We start from the raw sequence: 15,805 nt of genomic DNA on the forward strand, positions 1-15,805 counted from the left end.
ATGGCGACAAGAAGCAAGCGGTGGAGCTACGCCGAGACGCTATTCTTAATAAACACTCTGGACGAGTTGAAAATAATGAAACGGGTGGACGGGAGAAAATATAAAAATATCAACCTCTTCAAGGAAGTGGCGGAAAAATTTGAGGAGGCGGGGTATGACGGCAGGGATGGGGAACAAATTAAAAACAAGTGGAAACAGTTAAAGCAGGGCTACAACAAAGCCAAAATTGACAATGGAAGAAGTGGCGCGAGCCCATCCACTTTCACTTTTTTCGAGGCCATGGACCGAGTGCTTGGTCAGCGTCCTCTGGCGAAGGCCAGCTGTTATGGCGTGGAGGCGGGTTTTGAGGACGACGACGAGGATATGCGCGAAGTAAACGCAGGTAAACAAATACTGACACGTAGCCTAAAATGAATGAATTAATTCCTATGCCTAAATAAATGAATCAATATGCCTGGTCCTACTGTAGATGCTAGTCACCTTCCTCCAATAGCAATAGCAATTGTATTTATACAACACATTAGACCTATGCACATAGGCTACACAATTGCGCCAAAGACAGAGTGCAGAAAAAAACATATTTGGCCTAGGCTGTATCTGGCTATGGGTGAAATAATAATAATAACAGTAATGATACGAAAAATAGAAATAAGGTTGACAATGCTGTAGGCCTACATGCCAGAGCTGCTTACTTAATGGGGAGTCTTTTTTTAAGCATCCTGACAGCCTGTTGGGGTGTCTTGTTGTTCTGGTCTGGAGGCTCTGAATTGTGAGCAAACGTGTAGCCTATGTTTATCTTTTGAATTTTGTTGGGTGATACCTATGAGATTCCTCACATGTTTGAATTATGATTCCTTGTGTTTCAGATGAAGAGGACGAGTCTGTGGTCCAGGATAGTGATGCAGACACATTGGTATTTACTCTACACACATGTTCATTATGTATACCAGAACCACAGATTGTTTTTCACCGCCAAGTAATGTCAAGGTGGAAGGCTTTGAGCAAAACATTTCTCAACTGCTGTAACCTGACCATTATAATTCTGAAATTACAGTTAGGCTACATATGAATAACAAATGCATTACCAAGTCCAAGGCACTCCACCGTTATAGAAACATGCATGTTATAGCCTATCCAAAAAGCAGAGGCACTCTGAAATTTGAGAAAAATATAAAAAAAGGCTTTGATTTCACATGGCAATTCTGTTTACAAACAGTATGTCTTGGACTCAATTCCTTTTTGATGACACTTTGTGTTTCACCCTAATACACCAAAGACCACCTTTGAAAGTGTTTCTCTAATTTCTCAGGGCTTTACATTCATAATGTTTTAATTCTACTTATACTTATTCATACTCCTGATGACACCTATAACACAGTATACCTTGCTCCCTGGACAGACTGTGGAAGAGATGTCAGCAACACCTACTACAAGTCAGGCAGAGGGACCCTCGAGTGGTGATGGCACGGCAGGGCATGCAGCTCGAAGTCAGCCCAGAAAAACTCAAAGTAAGTATTACAGCTTCCCCATGTCAAAAAGAAGTGTACTTAAGTGTATTAGAAGCAAGTTACAATTTGGAAATAGCCAGCGTGTCCGATAACACAACTTCAGTATACACTTCAGTTGTGCACCAAAAGTGCCTTGAACACACATTAAAAAAAATGTAGCCTATACTAAGTACACTTTTTTTTTCAACCTGGGATTACACACTTTCTACATAATTGACATGAAGTTATGCTGAAAGTCATTCACTTCATACAGAAGGAAAGGCCACCTCTCCCTATGAGCGGGCTGTGCAGTCCTGGTCTGAGGAGCAGAGGAGGATTGCTGAGGAGATGCAAGAAAGGCAAAACAGATGGGCTGAGGAGCAGGAACGCCGCAGGGAGGAGAGAGAGAGGGTGCGTCAGCAGCAGGAGGAGACTTCGTTGGCCAGGCTTTTGGAGCAAAACACAAGATCAACAGAGAGACTAATGTCTGCAATGTTTGATGGCCTCCGGTCCCTTATGCCCACCCCATCAGCAGGTCCTGCCCCTTACTTTCAATACCCTAACCCCAACCCCTACCCTCCCCACCAAGTGCAGAACCCCAGAGCCCCTGAAAACACAGATGAGTCAGACTATCTGTTGCGTAGACTGTACTAGATTATATATGTTATATTTTTAAATATATATACATATATCTTTTTGTGTATTTTATTTTGGACTCATCTGGGTTTTCAGGCAGCTGGAGACAGAAGTCAGTTGTTCAGAGATTTGTCACACCTTATTGTACACCTAATATTGTACCAATATTCTTATTATTACCATGTGTCATACTAATTAAATGGTTTTTTGTTTGTTATCCTTGTGATTACGTGTTTTTGAAATAAAATATTTGTATGTTAAACCATACGCCATGCCTTTGTTAGTATTGTCTTGAACATTAACACTCACACCTGTACAGTTAAGAGTAAACAAGTCAATTTAATAGTTAAACAAAATGGGACATGGGCGCCACACACCCAGCAGTGAAATAAATAAATTAATTAATAAATCCATCAATCAATAAATTAATAAATATCAACATTGAACAATGTAGCTCACGACAAGATTAACAGTCTTAAGAGTAACAGCACATGTATTGTTCAGAGTGAGGATTACTGATTGTGGCCTCATCTCACAACCTAATGAAAAGGAAGAAAGGAGTCGCACACTGGAGCTGGATGCAGAATCAAAAACTGTATTAAACCAAGCTGAAAAAAGTAAATAAAACCGACTGACAAGGGACAAACGTTTCGGTGTAGCCCATCATCAGTGTTCCCTGGGCTAGACCCGAAACGTTTGTCCCTTGTCTGTCGGTTTTATTTACTTTTTTCGGCTTGGTTTAATACAGTTTTGGGTTATGCATCCAGCTCCAGTGTGCGACTCCTTTCTTCCTTTTCATTATACTGCTCTTGGAATTACGCACCGAGCAATACCCTCTGGATAAGACATTGGCGCAGACGCCACCCCACCATTACTCATCTCACAACCTGAAATGAACTAAACTATTTACATGAAACGTGTGCATTTCACACTGATCTTCTATTTACGGAGTGGGAAGCGCCGGGCCATGTATGCTGTTAAGGCATCCCTTGCGCTGGTGTCAGCAACCTCCACATTTCTTGTCTCGGCAGGCTGGACATACTGAATTCCCTCCTCAAGCCAGTTGGGGTTGCACCGGTCTCCCTCTCTCTGACAGAAGTTGTGAAGGCCACAACATGCCGCTATCATAGTGGGAGCGAACGTAAAGTGAAAGTCGCTCCTTTTCGCCAGAACCCTGAAACGAGCCTTCAAGAGCCCAAAACTTTGCTCCACCCCCACACGGACAGCACTTAAATATATATTGAACGACTCCTGCTGTGGTGTGAGATTTGGAGAGGTCTGGTGCCCTTTCATAAGCCAGCTGAGTTGTGGGTACGCAGGGTCCCCCACTATCTGCAGCCTCACATCCACTCCATCAATGTTCCTCGTACCCTGTCAGGGGGGGGGGAAACTGTTAATTTGGAGTGGTCAACATGGTTCGTAGTGTTCATATCTGTGGCATGCTGCTATGCAGTATATTTTTATTTTAAGAGTCTGAATGTTTACCTGTGGCACCAGGTGGGCTTTCCTGAAGAGATTTGAGCTCTTGAATACGAGTGAGTCATGGGCACACCCCGGCATTTTACAGCTGATGCTTCTGAAACTACAGGAAAGAAATAATTATTATTGCAATTTGTTGTTTATAGGGGATGTGTGCCGTACACCTACACAGTGTGCAGAAGTATAAGGCAAAGAAGTTTTATGACCACATCATGCATTTCATGCACATTTGTGTAAATAGAGAGGGCGATCTAAGGACACCATCACCTCAGGTGTGCATAAATATAGTAAGCCACTTTGTTTTCCTGGGAAAATGGACCAAAAAATGGAAACAAATGCTGAGAAGAAATTAAAGACAGATTGGTTGGTAGCTCAAAAAGTAACAGTATCTTCTTAAACTTGTGTTAACAAGTTTGAAGGCTTCCAGATGGATGTGGTTGGTTTGATATCAAGTCAAGGCAAGTCAAGTCGGTTTTATTGTCAATTTCCTTACATGCGCTGGTCAAACAAAGAATCAGTGTGTGTGTGTGTATGTGTGTGTCTGTGTGTGATATTGCAAAGATCCAACGCACAGTTGGTAAAAAAAAGTACTTAAGAGAAACACTGTAACTTTATTTGAATGTAAGACTATACTTTTCATGCTACAGACATTTTTTTACTGGGAGAGGGAGGTGCCCATTTTGTTCACACTCTTTTTTGATGTCACAGTTCACAAGCCCATAGCTCAAGAACTAACCCATGAAGGAAGCTCACATTTTGCATTCTGGTACAGAGGAATAGTTTGTTGCAAAACTGTCAGTTTTGGTCTGGATGATCCTGCATCATCATAGTATTCCCTCAAAGATGACACAAATTTTATTGGAGTTTTTGGCTGCGCTCTACTTAGGCCTTCAGAAGACACATTTGTACCAAACATAGGTTCTTGATTTTTCCCCCTTGTAGAGATAAGTAGAAACACTCTCATACAAAGCAATAAATAGAACGGAAACCCTATCAGTGTTTGAACAGAAGACCGCAAGTCTGATAAATCATTCTGGTGTCATTTTCGGAGCACCAGAACACCTTGTGGGATTGTCAACAGATTTTTAAAAAATATATATTTTTTACATGGACAAAATGCAAATTGAGAGCAGTATGTTTTCTATAACATAAAAAAAACAATCAAATGCAAATTTTGCCCTGACATGATCACCTGAGAGTCCCTGGGCAGGGGTGCAGGTATTCCTTTCGATTTCAATGATTTAAGGAGCGTTCAATGCGGGAGCAGGTTCGCACATCAAATGAGACACTATATCAAGCACAAAGAGTGCTGTTGTTACTTTTTTTGACCAGCAGATGGCAGCAGAAGAAACACATCGAAAACATATTGCTCTCAATGTGCCCATGGTCAGGGTGGAAATTAGAAAAGAAAACATCACATACGACAAGTCAAATTGGCATTTTTAAAAAGAAGAATTCATGAAGAATACAGAAAAAAAATAAATATACATATACATAAACAAAATTTGTGGACAATCCCACAAGGTGTTCTGGTTCTCTGAAAATGACACCCAAAATGATTTGTGAGACTTTTGTGGTCTTCTGTTCAAACACTGACAGAAGTGCTAAAGGCCTAAACAGAGCACAGCCAAAAACTCGAATGCACTTTGTATCATCTTTGAGGGAATGCCATGACGATGCAGGACCATCCAGACCAAAACATTGACAGTTTTGCAACAAACTATTCCTATCTATGTACTAGCATGCAAAATGTGAGCTTCCTTCATGGGTTAGTTCTTTAGCTATGGGCTTGTGAACTTTGACAAAAAAAAGTGTGAACAAAATGGGCACCTCCCTCTCCCAGTAAAAATGTCATGAAATGACACGGGAGGTTAGTACATCTTAAATTCAAATACATTTACGGTGTTTCTCTTAAGTACCAGGAGTACATTTGGGGTTTTTTTCAGATTATTTTCAGACCTAAGTGCGCGGACTCCTATTGAATTGAGATGGAATGGCCCCAAGGTTAAAAAGGCTGACACCAGACAACCACTAAACAATGAAATTCATTTCAATTAATAGTCACTTTCACTAGTTCCTAAAAACATTCCAAAATCTTCTGAGATTTCTTGACCCAGTCCTCACTTTAAGGATAATTTCAGTCAATTTAAAAATGCAGTTATAATGCTCACACTACCCTGGAATTGTCAGTACCTGAGGGTTGTTTTCTTCTTCTTCAGCCTTTTCTGAGATCCTGGTCATTGTAATGGAGGCTAACGGTTTGTTTACATTTTTGTTTTTTAATCACATTTTTATTTATTCCCAAAAACATCCAAAAGGTTATGCAACATCAGCAGACAACTAGCAAACAGTGGTACCATTTGGGATAATATTTGGAGTAGGCCTGTGTTATTTTAAAAAAAAATGTAAACAAACGCTGCCCCCATTACAATAGCTCATATCTTGCAAAGGGCTGAGCTAAAAAATGTGTCATCACCAGGTACTGACAAGTCAAGGGTAGAATGGCCATTACAACAGCATGTTGAAATTGACTGAAGTGGTCCTTCAAGTTTCTTGTTGAATGGTTGTCTGGGTTCAGCCTGTCTTACCCTGATCATGTGTCTGTGTGCTGAATACCATGTTCTTCTGAACACTCTATGTAGTTTCAGTTTGTGGGGTAATACTGCTCTACAAAGGCAAACAGCAGTAACTAAACCAACAATGAAACTGAGATAAAGTCCTTCAAAACCTTGGTATTAGGATGGATATTCGCAGTTATTGCCAATTTCACATAGCACTATCTCTGAATCAGGAAACATTTGGACCAGAGAGCTTTTAAGACTATTTCAAGTCCAAACTCAATGTCGACAACATATCAACGTACTGCACTTCGCCTTTGTAGGTCAGAAAAGTTTTCTGGTAGTTTCATCTTTAATTCTTCTCAGGTCTTGTGTACACATCTCTACAAACACAGCTGTATTTGTAATGGTGCGTTTGATAATTATCTGATCACGTGAGCAATGTTATGACATCCCTCTGGAAAAACTTGTTTATAGACTATTTAGAGTTTGTTAGATCTATGTTGTAGCCCATTTTCCCAGAGGTAAAGAAAACACATAATAATTAAGCACACCTGATATACAGTAGGTTGTTGGGCTCCTTCAATCACACCCTCTCGTACACACATGTGCAGTACCTGGGATACTTACATCCAACTTGATGTGGGAAAATATGCATTAAATGAATGATATGGTCAAGAACCTTGTTTGCCTAATAATTCAGCACACAGTGTATTACATATATACAGTAAATACTATATATCACATACATATTACAAATTAAATTCTTCCAAACACAGTTTTAAAGGATATTTTCTGAAGAGGTGCAAAGCTGGAAACAACGTTTTTTTCTCTCTTTTCTGAATCAAACGAGGTATCCATAAACATGCACACCCTTAAGCCAATACCTTGTGGCACCACCTACAGCTACTACCAGTTGTAATTGTCTGTGTGTTCCTGTAGACTTGGGGAGGGATTGCTATCAGCTTCCATGTACCAGATGGCATAGGAGAAACAATGCTTTCAATTTCAACCCATTGTTTGTGAAATTTGGACTTCAAGTGAGTTTTGCTTCCTAACAGTACAAGCTGTTATCACAGAGGTATGATCAACCTGGAATTGCACTGCAGTGTGTTTTGGTGTTGTCTTAGTGTTGGTTACAATGGCTGTGGTCAGCCTTGGCCTACAGAACACTCACATGAATGTGTCATCCACAACAGCCTGCAAAACATACGAAGTCCACCCTTTCCGGTTCACAAAGTCTCGATAGCCTTCGGAAGGGGCGAAGATCGGGATGTGAGTACCTGATGAAACAATTAACAGACTTAATCACAAAGTCAGGGTAGAGGGACAGTACACAATCTACTAATGTCTTATCCATGTGTAGTAGCAACATGACAGAGATGGGATCAAGTCATTTATTAGCAAACTACAAGTGTCAAGTCCTTGTAAGCAAGTCCAGGTCAAGTCACAAGTTCAGACACATTTGAAGAAGTCAAGTTCAAGTCGTACCCAAGCCAAGTTCAAGTCCCAAGTAGGCTATTGCTTTCCCCCCAAGTCCTTAATAAGCCATCATATATTCTATGCAAATTGTTGACAACTACTTTTGGTTATAAATGCATTACATCTCCCACAATGCTATGCATGCCCCCTGAGTTGGTGCTGGTCAATCAGAAATCTTTTCTCCCAGGTAATATTTCACATAGGTCTATAAATAAAAAAAGTAATTCAGATTATTGACTTGACATGCCATTGCAGGTTAAAGCTGCCAAGACCAAATCAAGTCTCAAGTCAATATCGTACAAGTCAGAGTAAAGTCACAAGTCATTTAAAATATTGCCAAGTCCAGTTCAAGTCACACAAGTCCACATCTCAGCTACAACGTAGTATGTAGCCTACTGACTTACAAAGCACAGACACTGTAACTGCGCTGTTGTTGAAATAGCTGTGAAATTGATATGAATGACGGCATAGGCTATATCAAAACATTAATTAAAAATATTCATTTGCAAAGAATGTGGTAGGCCCAAAGCATAGTTATAAAACAGCCACATGTCAATAATCTGCCTAAAACTAGGCCTACTTAGACTTGACAACAGAATATTTTCAGTTAATCTCAGTTTGAAGCTATGCGCAGACATAATGGAACATAACTCCCGCGTGCGTTAACGTCTACTAAGCTCACCAGACAAGTTCATAATTGACAAAGACCTGTTGGTTTTCACCTGGCGTAAAGTAGCAGAATGTCACACGGTTCTTGTCCTTACAGCCATATAAAAACTTTTTCAAACCACGTTGTAAGACAAACTTTAAGATAATTACCATCTATCAGGCCGAGAATCTGGGGGATGTGGTGGGATGCCTCAAAGCGCCGGGATATTTGTATTGCCTCCTCCTCTCCAGGCATATGCACTAATGTGCGCAACAGTCCACCCTTCACCATGCCTTCACAAAAGAGGTATACAAACTTCTTCACAGTAGACTTGTGGACCCCGAACTGATTGGCAATTAACCTATATTCCCCACAGGATCCTAATTTATAGAGGACTATAGCCACACGCATATTCAAGGGGATGGGCTGGCGCACGCAAACTGCCTCTGCGTCTGGTGCCATGAAGGGAGCAACCAGGCCACACAACTTCACGAAGGAGGCTCTCCCCATCCTAAAATTCTCTCTCCATTCCACGTCGGAGAATTCGCCCAGCACGATACGAGTCCACCAGTCCCTGCTCCTTACTTTCATCCAGCAAGCCCTGCTGTTTGCCGGTATATGAGGGAGAGGGCTCAGGTAAATTAGCGGAGCACCTCCACTCTTTCCTCACGTCTGCGCCTAAGCGCCATGGCGTAATACATAAAAAATAAACCATCCGTCTGCACTTTCAGACAAATAAAAAGAACAAAAAAGGCACAGTATAGCTGTAGGCACACTGGCATGTCGGCAAGCTCGTCGTGTGAATCAATGAAAATGAATGAATAACTGCTCTGACTGGGTGACTTGATGAATAATGAGCGTTCTCTTTCTCGCAACCCCTGTCCAATCAGGAATTGACAAACCTTGGGATTCTATGCCTTTGAGGCAAACAAGACATCCACTTGGCCCAAAGGCTGAGCGACAACCATAGTATTAGTTCTATGAGCGACAACAAGTAGGCTATGACATTTAGCAAAACAACAGTTAGCATGATTACCTTGATGATATGGACATCCGCAAAAGCATACGTCTTATCCATTGTTGTCTTCAGCGTGACCGTTTTCGTCCACGATTCTCGCCGAGGGTGTAAAAATGTAGCAAACAACTAAATCCATCAGGGAAGCTGTGAATAGGCCTAGGCCTACTCTCCACTTTCTTGTGTCGCTGCTGTGTTGTTGTTGACGTTCTGCAGGAAGTCGATGGCCTATTTCCGGTCTTTCTTTCTTTTTTTCCTTTTTTTTAAATAAAGGCGATTTAACTTGCTTTTCATGTAAACCTTAAATCGGATTTATCAACTCCATGTATACACGTCGAAAAAAAACTCTTAATCCGATCTACTTAAATCGGATCTATTAAATCCGACTTAAAAACATCATGTAACCGTAGCAATTGAATGGTTAACGGTCAAATCGGATTCGTATTACCGCATGTAGTGTGCAGGGGGCTTAACACTGGCTGAGGCAGAATATGCCTCATTGTTTAAACATCACACATTGTAAATGTCCACCAGGGTTCCCACACGTCCTGGAAAACCTGGAAATTTTGAGATACGTTTTCAAGTCCTGGAAATTCACCAAATGTCCTGGACAAAAATATTTTGTCCTGGATTTATTTTCCTTCAACTTTTTCCCGATTTTGTTTGTAGTATAATTGTTACTCTTCTCTGAGTCTAGACATGACGATTGAATTTATATCCACCTATTGAATACATTATTGTCCACACACACACGCACAGTTTGGTCAGGTTGCCATCTTTGATTGCACTTATACACAGTCATATTCTTTGACTCAGTGTTGCCAAAAGTCGCTACAAGTCGCTAGTTGGCTTGCTGAAAAGTCGCTAGATGATATGATGGCGTTATATATCTCTCGAAAACATGCCTAGGGTCATAATAGGCCTACAAATAGGCAGTGCTAGCACTTACTTACAAAAAATTGTAGTGCTATCTTTTTTTGGAGATCAGAGCATATCTGCAGCCCTGCTTAATCGTAGGAAATGCTTCTGACAGCAGCTCAGCGTCACTGAGGTGCTGTTTCCACGTAGCTGGATATTTTTATATGTGGATATTTTTTTCTCCTGCTTGTATTGGTTTTGCATTGGTTTTGGCCTTCCGTTTCCACGTAGCAGATATTTAAAATCCAGGTATAAAAAGCAGGAGAAAAAAATATCCTGTTTAGGGGGCTGAAACGCATTTGTTACAATGGAGGATTTTTTTAATCCACATGTTGCATTAAAAAAATACCCTGCTAAAAAACTATCCTGCTACGTGAAAACAGCACCTGAAAAGACATGTTTTACCAAAAAGTTGCTAAATGTGGATTTTAGTCGCCAAAAGGTTAAAGGTTAAAATGAACCATTGTTGTGGTTATCACCATGCCGTTCTCCCTGGCAAAAAGTAATGCCTCCAAGTTCTTGTGGGAGTGGTGGATGTGAGGCCTCTGGGGGGTGCATCCAACCGTGGTTTGGAAGTGCTTGATCCACTCAATGAACACAGTGCTGTCCATCCACCCTGAGTCGCCCACGCTACCAACTGACCCAGGAGGAGCCCCAACCATGAGCCGGTCATTCATTCACTTTCTTGGGAAGATGAAGAGGGGAACGAACTGCCCAGCGGCATTCATTGCACATGCTGCCATGACCGTAAAGCCCCTCTCCCCACTTGTCACTAGTCCCACTTGCATCTTCCCTTTAGTGCTGATTATTTTGTGTGTTTTTAGTACATTTGAACCCCCACCTCGTCCATGTTCCACACATTGGTGGGCCCAACACTCTCTCCCAGCTTCTGTAGCTGCTCTTCATATATAGAGAAGAAGAGGTCCACTTTCGGCCTGTTAAATCCTACCATGCGTGACAAGCTCACACCCTCCGGTTGTCCGATGGACAAGGTTCCCTGTCGTTTAAGAAAACCACCCAGGCAATCTTTCCCTGCAATCTTCTGTTCATGATTAAAGGTATGCTTGAGGCCCAACTTTTCGGCTAAGTCAAAGGCCAGCCTTCTGACATCGCCTGCCCTCAGACCAAATAAGGCCCTCTCCATTGCTTGGATGTGTCCCGTCAGCTGGACCTCAAAGGAGACTGGGAAAACACTTTTCGGCCCAATCTCTTCACACCCAGCTCTAATACATTTTTGTCCCTGTGCCGCCTTAGGGCCTTTGGGGAGATTCCAAACTGATGGGCTGCAGCTTTTAGAGCACCTCCATCTTTGATGGCCTTGAGAGCATTTTGTAGGGCCCCCTCTGTGTAACTTCCACCTCTACCTCCCAGTCTGAGTCTCCCTCATCTTCCTGCTCCTCATCCTCCTCGTCCTCCTCCACATCCTCATTGCCTTCCTCATTCACCCCCTCCTCCTCGTTCTCCACCTCCTCTCCCCCTTTCTCCTCCATTTTCCCTACCATCTTTGTGAGTATTAGTTGTCTGACTTCATCAACCTCAGTCGGTGTTGGGCAGGCCTGGTAGAACTTTTCATTGGTCGTAAGATCATGGCGCATTACGGATGCCATCTTGCCTGTTGGAACTTTTCACCGCCTAAGAAGATATAACATATGCACATACAGTCAATCCGGAAAGTATTCACAGCGCTTCACTTTTTTCACATTTTATTATCTTACAGCCTTATTCCAAATGCTACAAATGAATCTCTGTTGTCAAAATCCTACACAAATTATTCCATTATGACCATGTGAAAAACAAGTTGTCTTGACAGTTTTGAAAATTTATAAAAATAAAAAACAAAGAAATCATTTTTACAAAAGTATTCACAGCCTTTGTTTAATACATTGTAGATGGCAGCAACTACATTCATTTTTTCATTTCGAAATGAAAAGGGAGGTCATCGGTGTGTTTCAACCTTTCAGTACATTGAAATTGTACATTTTGAGTCTGCACCTGGCTAAAATAGATGGGTGTGTGTTTTGAATGAAATCCTATGGAGAGTATCATGATCTGCTTCTGTAGTCACAATGCATGTTGACATGCATCCTTCTTTAGATGTAATTCAGATTTCCAATGTTGACGGCTTTCATACATCCCCAAACGATGTCAGTCCCACTACCATGCTTGACTAGCCAGATAATGCACTTTTTTGGTAAAATTTACTTGTTTACTTGTTATTCAACCCAAGAGACAAACAATACAAAAACAATTTTAAAAAGGACAAGTGGACAGAAATCACCCAAACTCGTTTTAAGATTACTAATTAGTCAACTTTCGCACGGCTTTCAGATATCGAGATAGACTACGGTCAGAATGGACGACGAAAAACTCATTCTTGAAGGTCAAAAACATGAATGTTTATTCAACCCAAGAGACAAACAATACAAAAACAATTTTAAAAAGGACAACAAGTGGACAGAAATCGTCCAAACTCTCGGAGCCACAGGTAAGCCATTTTAAACACATTCAGTAGGCCTAGCCTAGGCTAAATAAAAACACAATAGGTCTCAGGTCTTAATGTTTTCAGTTTAGACAAGTTTATTAAATAGGCTGCAGTATTTAGTAAGTTGATTAAATACATTTTTAAGTATTTACAAGTTTATTAAATAGGGTAGGCTACATTAGCCTATTTAAGGCCTAGGCAACAGCCTATGAACGCGATAAGCCTACCTCCCGTTTTACCTACGGGCGATACTGCCAGCGGGGGTGCCGAAAAATTGTGCAAAATGATCCCTCACTTCGTACTCAGCTCTGCTCCCCCTGTTGCCACCAATTACAGCTGCTAGCACAGAGGTCATCTGACATGGGTTGTCCATCTCAACGCGGCTCTCGGTCACGGCTGACCGTGTGAGGAAATTATGGAGGATTCATGCAGCCATCACAACCTTGTCCACCTTTTCTGGTTCCAGAATCATCCTCTCCAGCAAAACCCTTCAGCGAGCTGTCAGGACGCCAAAGGTGCTCTCCACCATATTGCGCGTGTAACCGGGCTTTCCTTTAAGAAAGTGAATTACAATTAAAATAATTAACAATGATACTGGGACCTGGATCAGAAGATCTAAGTAAGAGAGAGGAGCGAGTGTTAAGCAGCAATAATGAGTCAGACAAGATAAATCCTTTTTGAGTGAAAAAACTCATATATTGTTTACAAAATTGTCAGAAGTGTAAAAAAACCCAAATAAAATAAAACAGTGTGCACACTTAAAATAAACAATGGTCCCCGGGACTTAAACAAAATAAAAATGGTAAGAAGTGGAAAAAGGGGGGGGGAAGTTCCTTGGTAGGGTACTTAAGGGTATCTGTGGTCGCTCTGGGAAAGGCTCGCCATCAGTGTCCTTGACCAGGTGAAGTCCTGGCCCAGTTGTCTTCTTTTATTTCGATCCTTTCAAAAAAACCTGACCTGATAGGTCACATTCATCCATACATACATTTCAATTAGTACAATGTACAATTAATCTAAGATGCATCATATTATCTAAATTATCTAATTGTCATACTGGGATGACAAATCACATATCTTCTTCAATCTTCTCTAATCATTAAATTCAAGTGCATGAAAACAAGTCGTTCATGTGCAACGCCTTTCTACCAAAACGCAGGTAGCAAAGGGTCCAATAAAACTACATTCAAAATGTCTCAACAATAAATACATACAACATAAAACATAAAATACACATTAGAATCTAAAGCTTAGAAGGGATCACTGTCAGAGACGTGCTTAATATCCTCTTACACTAATAGGCCTATTCATGTAAGAAGAAACTGCACTAAAAATTACCCTCTATTTACTTTAAATTAAATACTGTGAAAGGCTTCAATAAATTGCATAGTGCAATGAAACATTACATTCATAACAACAATGAAATTATCCTCTTATCTTAGTTATATAAATAGTAATAAACTTCTCTTTGTGTAGAACCCATCAGTAATAATCACTAGTGTATGTAAATAATAGTAACTAGTGTAAGGCTGCTGATGGTAATCAGCATCAGTATCAGTAATGGGCTACTGATGGTTATAAATATCAATAATTAGTGGCTACTAATGGTTATCAGTATATGTAATATCAGTTATCAGTATCAGTAATCAGTATCTGTAAAGATCGTGAAGATCGTAAACACATTCTCTTTCACCAGTGACGCTTACAACGTTAGCCTGGTCAGGGCATTGGGAACGTTCGGGACAACCGTTATTCTTGTCGGCATTGCTAACATTTCTGTGGCTAACCATTGATATAGTGCAGGAGATGGGACAAGGGGACTAAACAGATGTTATTCCTCACCGTTGCTCCTAATGATGTGCTCAAGGGGATGAATTCGGTTAGTACAGTGAATGAGTACAGCGGTGAATGGTGATGCCTGGCAGTTCTCGGGGGTTAGCCTGTTAGCAGAAATGAACGTTCGGGGCAACCGTTATTCTTGTCGGGCATTGCTAACATTTCTGTGGCTAATCCATTCACACAGTGCAGGAGATGAGAGGACAAGAGTTAAAACACAGTTATTCCTCACCGTCGCTCCTGAAGATGGTGATGTGTGATGAATACGATGGTGAAAAGTTGATGCCTCTGGTGGTTCTCGAGGGGTTAGCCTGTTAGCAGAATCAGTGCATCAGTCACGGAGATGGCGGTAAATATCAAGTGTTTTCGTTTGTCACATAAAAGAGTTGTCTTACCGACGTGGCTGTCAGCTAACATGTGGCTCTTGTTGATGTTCTCACTTTGGCGATCTTCCACACTGTCCGGTAATGCTCAAGAAGTTGATGTTGATAACGGTTGATAACAATAATGATGACGTTTTCAAACAGCAAGTGGCTGGCTCAGATGATGGTTGTCAAAGAGACTGAAACAATCCTTGCGCCTCGGTTTCATTCATCGGCTCGCGTTCTTAGGGCTTGCGTGACATCTGATTGACTGCAGTAAATCTTGCGTGTATGAGTAGCTGTTTCATGGGGAATACTGATAGAACAGGGGTCACTCTGTTTCGTGTATCTTGCATAGTATGTAGTGGATGCGAGTGGATGGTGTGTAGGTCGTGAACTGTGTTGTTTACACTGTGTACATGAGTGAGTGTGTGTGTGTGTGTGTGTGTTCATGTCTTTTGAACTCCGAGTTTCACGCGCTCTTGACAGCCTATAGTTAAATACTTTTTTTCTGGGGAAAGACTCTGGCCAGGGTATGGGCGCATAAGATTAGTCTTTAAGGGTAATGCAGCATCTGCTAGAAATACATAAGGCGTGGGCATGCTTCCCATCCAGTGCCCCAATGCAATGCGGGAAATTTCTCTGCTGCATGAATCTTCTAGCTGTCACTCTCCACGTGTGTTCATTTGGAGTCGGCATGTGTACTTCTTTTCGCCGACCCACAATGGCATCGCAGGTTTCCATCACGGCTTTGGACACTGTCCGTTCCCCCAACCGGTAGCTGGAAGCCAGGCTGCTAAAAGATTCGCCTGTTGCCAGATATTGAAAAAGTATTTTATGTTTTCTTCTGTGTAGGAAGCGAATGCAAGCTGAGGTGGATGCAACTACGCGATGCCTTCCAAAA

At 41.4% G+C, this 15,805-nt stretch overlaps 2 protein-coding genes across 2 annotated transcripts; one reads left to right on the forward strand and one right to left on the reverse strand.

Moving 5' to 3' along the window:
- LOC134453851 (uncharacterized) lies at window positions 1-2,141 on the forward strand. The gene is made up of 4 exons (XM_063204603.1): window positions 1-382; window positions 867-913; window positions 1,400-1,508; window positions 1,762-2,141. The coding sequence occupies exons 1-4, from the start codon at window positions 1-3 to the stop codon at window positions 2,139-2,141; spliced, it is 918 nt and encodes a 305-aa protein (XP_063060673.1).
- Window positions 2,142-2,905: 764 nt separating this feature from the next.
- On the reverse strand, window positions 2,906-7,436 carry LOC134454557 (uncharacterized). The gene is made up of 3 exons (XM_063205629.1): window positions 7,338-7,436; window positions 3,609-3,705; window positions 2,906-3,494 (listed from the first exon to the last, which is right to left on the reverse strand). Exons 2-3 carry the CDS (start codon window positions 3,681-3,683, stop codon window positions 3,063-3,065), a joined length of 507 nt encoding a protein of 168 aa, XP_063061699.1. The 5' UTR covers window positions 3,684-3,705; window positions 7,338-7,436; the 3' UTR covers window positions 2,906-3,062.
- Window positions 7,437-15,805: the final 8,369 nt, after the last annotated feature.

The sequence above is a fragment of the Engraulis encrasicolus genome, chromosome 8, assembly GCF_034702125.1.
Source record: "Engraulis encrasicolus isolate BLACKSEA-1 chromosome 8, IST_EnEncr_1.0, whole genome shotgun sequence".
Taxonomy (NCBI): Eukaryota; Metazoa; Chordata; class Actinopteri; order Clupeiformes; family Engraulidae; genus Engraulis; species Engraulis encrasicolus.